Source organism: Nicotiana tabacum, chromosome 19 (genome assembly GCF_000715075.1).
Source record: "Nicotiana tabacum cultivar K326 chromosome 19, ASM71507v2, whole genome shotgun sequence".
Taxonomy (NCBI): Eukaryota; Viridiplantae; Streptophyta; class Magnoliopsida; order Solanales; family Solanaceae; genus Nicotiana; species Nicotiana tabacum.
In genome coordinates this window covers 142106211-142107673 of record NC_134098.1, presented here as the reverse complement: position 1 = coordinate 142107673, position 1463 = coordinate 142106211, and the positions used below count along the sequence as shown (strand labels likewise).

General features: G+C 37.3%; 1 protein-coding gene across 1 annotated transcript; it reads left to right on the top strand.

Annotated features, from left to right (window-relative positions):
* Positions 1-280: 280 nt before the first annotated feature.
* LOC107794304 (ethylene-responsive transcription factor 13-like) lies at positions 281-979 on the top strand. Its single transcript, NM_001325578.1, has one exon. It carries the CDS (start codon positions 281-283, stop codon positions 977-979), a length of 699 nt encoding a protein of 232 aa, NP_001312507.1.
* Positions 980-1463: the final 484 nt, after the last annotated feature.

Here is a 1463-nt window from a genome sequence, read left to right as displayed (position 1 = left end):
CGAAGAGAATACATTTCTATATTTTAATTAAAAACTTTTTATTTAAAAGTTTTTAAAACGATACAAATTGAAAGTCCCACAAAAGTTTTACTCAGATAACCTTCTTATACAACATAATTAATGAGAAACAGGAAGATACGATCTAGTGCTGCGTGCAATAGGGCAAAGCATATATAAATAGATGTGGGTGTCAACCTTTTCATTCATCCTCCACAATATATAAGATAAAAGGAGCAAGAAACTATATATATTCATTTTCATCCAAAACCTTATTAGGGCAATGGAAATGAATCTAGCTGACGAAACCTTGTTTTTCTCTGAGTCTCATCTCCTTGAATCGATAAAGCAACATCTTCTTGATGATTCAGATTTTTCTGAAATTTTTTCGCCGATGAGTTCAAGCAACGAAATATTGCCTAACAGTCCTAGCTCAAGTTTTAGCAGCTTCGACTGCAGCTTCCTCAATTGGGATGAAAACTTTGAGGAAACATTAATACCAACTGATCAAAATCCTTCACATGAGAAGTGCTCCGAGTCCGAGGAGCAAACCCAGGGCCCAGCGGTGGTGCGTGAGAAAAACGCGCCGCGAGATTGGACGCGGTATATAGGAGTGAAACGGCGGCCGTGGGGGACGTTTTCGGCGGAGACAAGAGACCCAAGTAGGAAAGGTGAAGGTGCAAGGCTGTGGTTAGGAACTTACGAGACCGCAGAGGATGCAGCGTTGGCTTACGATCAAGCCGCTTTCAAAATCCGCGGCTCGAGAGCTCGGCTCAATTTTCCCCACTTAATTGGCTCAAACATGCCTAAGCCGGCTAGAGTAACAGCGAGGCGTAGTCGTACGCGCTCACCCGAGCCATCCTCTTCTTCATCCACTTCATCATCAGAAAATGTGCCAAGAAAAAGGAATATAGATGTGATAAATTCCATAGCCAAAGCCAAATTCCTTTGTCATAGCTTAAATTTACAGAGATTAGCTTAACTATGTGAAAGGAAGGAAGCTTTCATTCGTTCAACATTAGAATAGTCTCTAAAAAAATGAGGGCAACAAAAATTTTAGTTAATTTCTCCATTCTCTTTTGTTGCCATTCTTATAATGAAATTGCTTGGAAGATAAATCACGTTTTGTTCTATCAGTGTATATGCACTTCATTCAAATAGACCTCCAGCTTTCATATTTTTTCTATGTTGATCATAAGTGAGACTAGTGAAAAAAACAGACAAGTTAAAAAGTCTAAATTTGTCCCTAAACTTTCACTCCATCACATCGACCTCCCTCGTAGTTTAAGATATTACACTTACCTCTCTTATTTTGAGTTTCTAGTAAACATTCTTTTTAACCTAATTATTTTTAATTATATAAAATTGTAATACGATAAATTTTCCGTCTAAATTTGGAAACATCTTTTCTGAAAAAAAATCTACAATAAAACAACTGACTGAATAAAATAAAAGAACATAGTGTT

Coding starts and splice junctions, on each gene's coding strand:
- LOC107794304 (NM_001325578.1), top strand. CDS start 281: ATGGAAATGAATCTAGCTGACGAAACCTTGTTTTTCTCTGAGTCTCAT.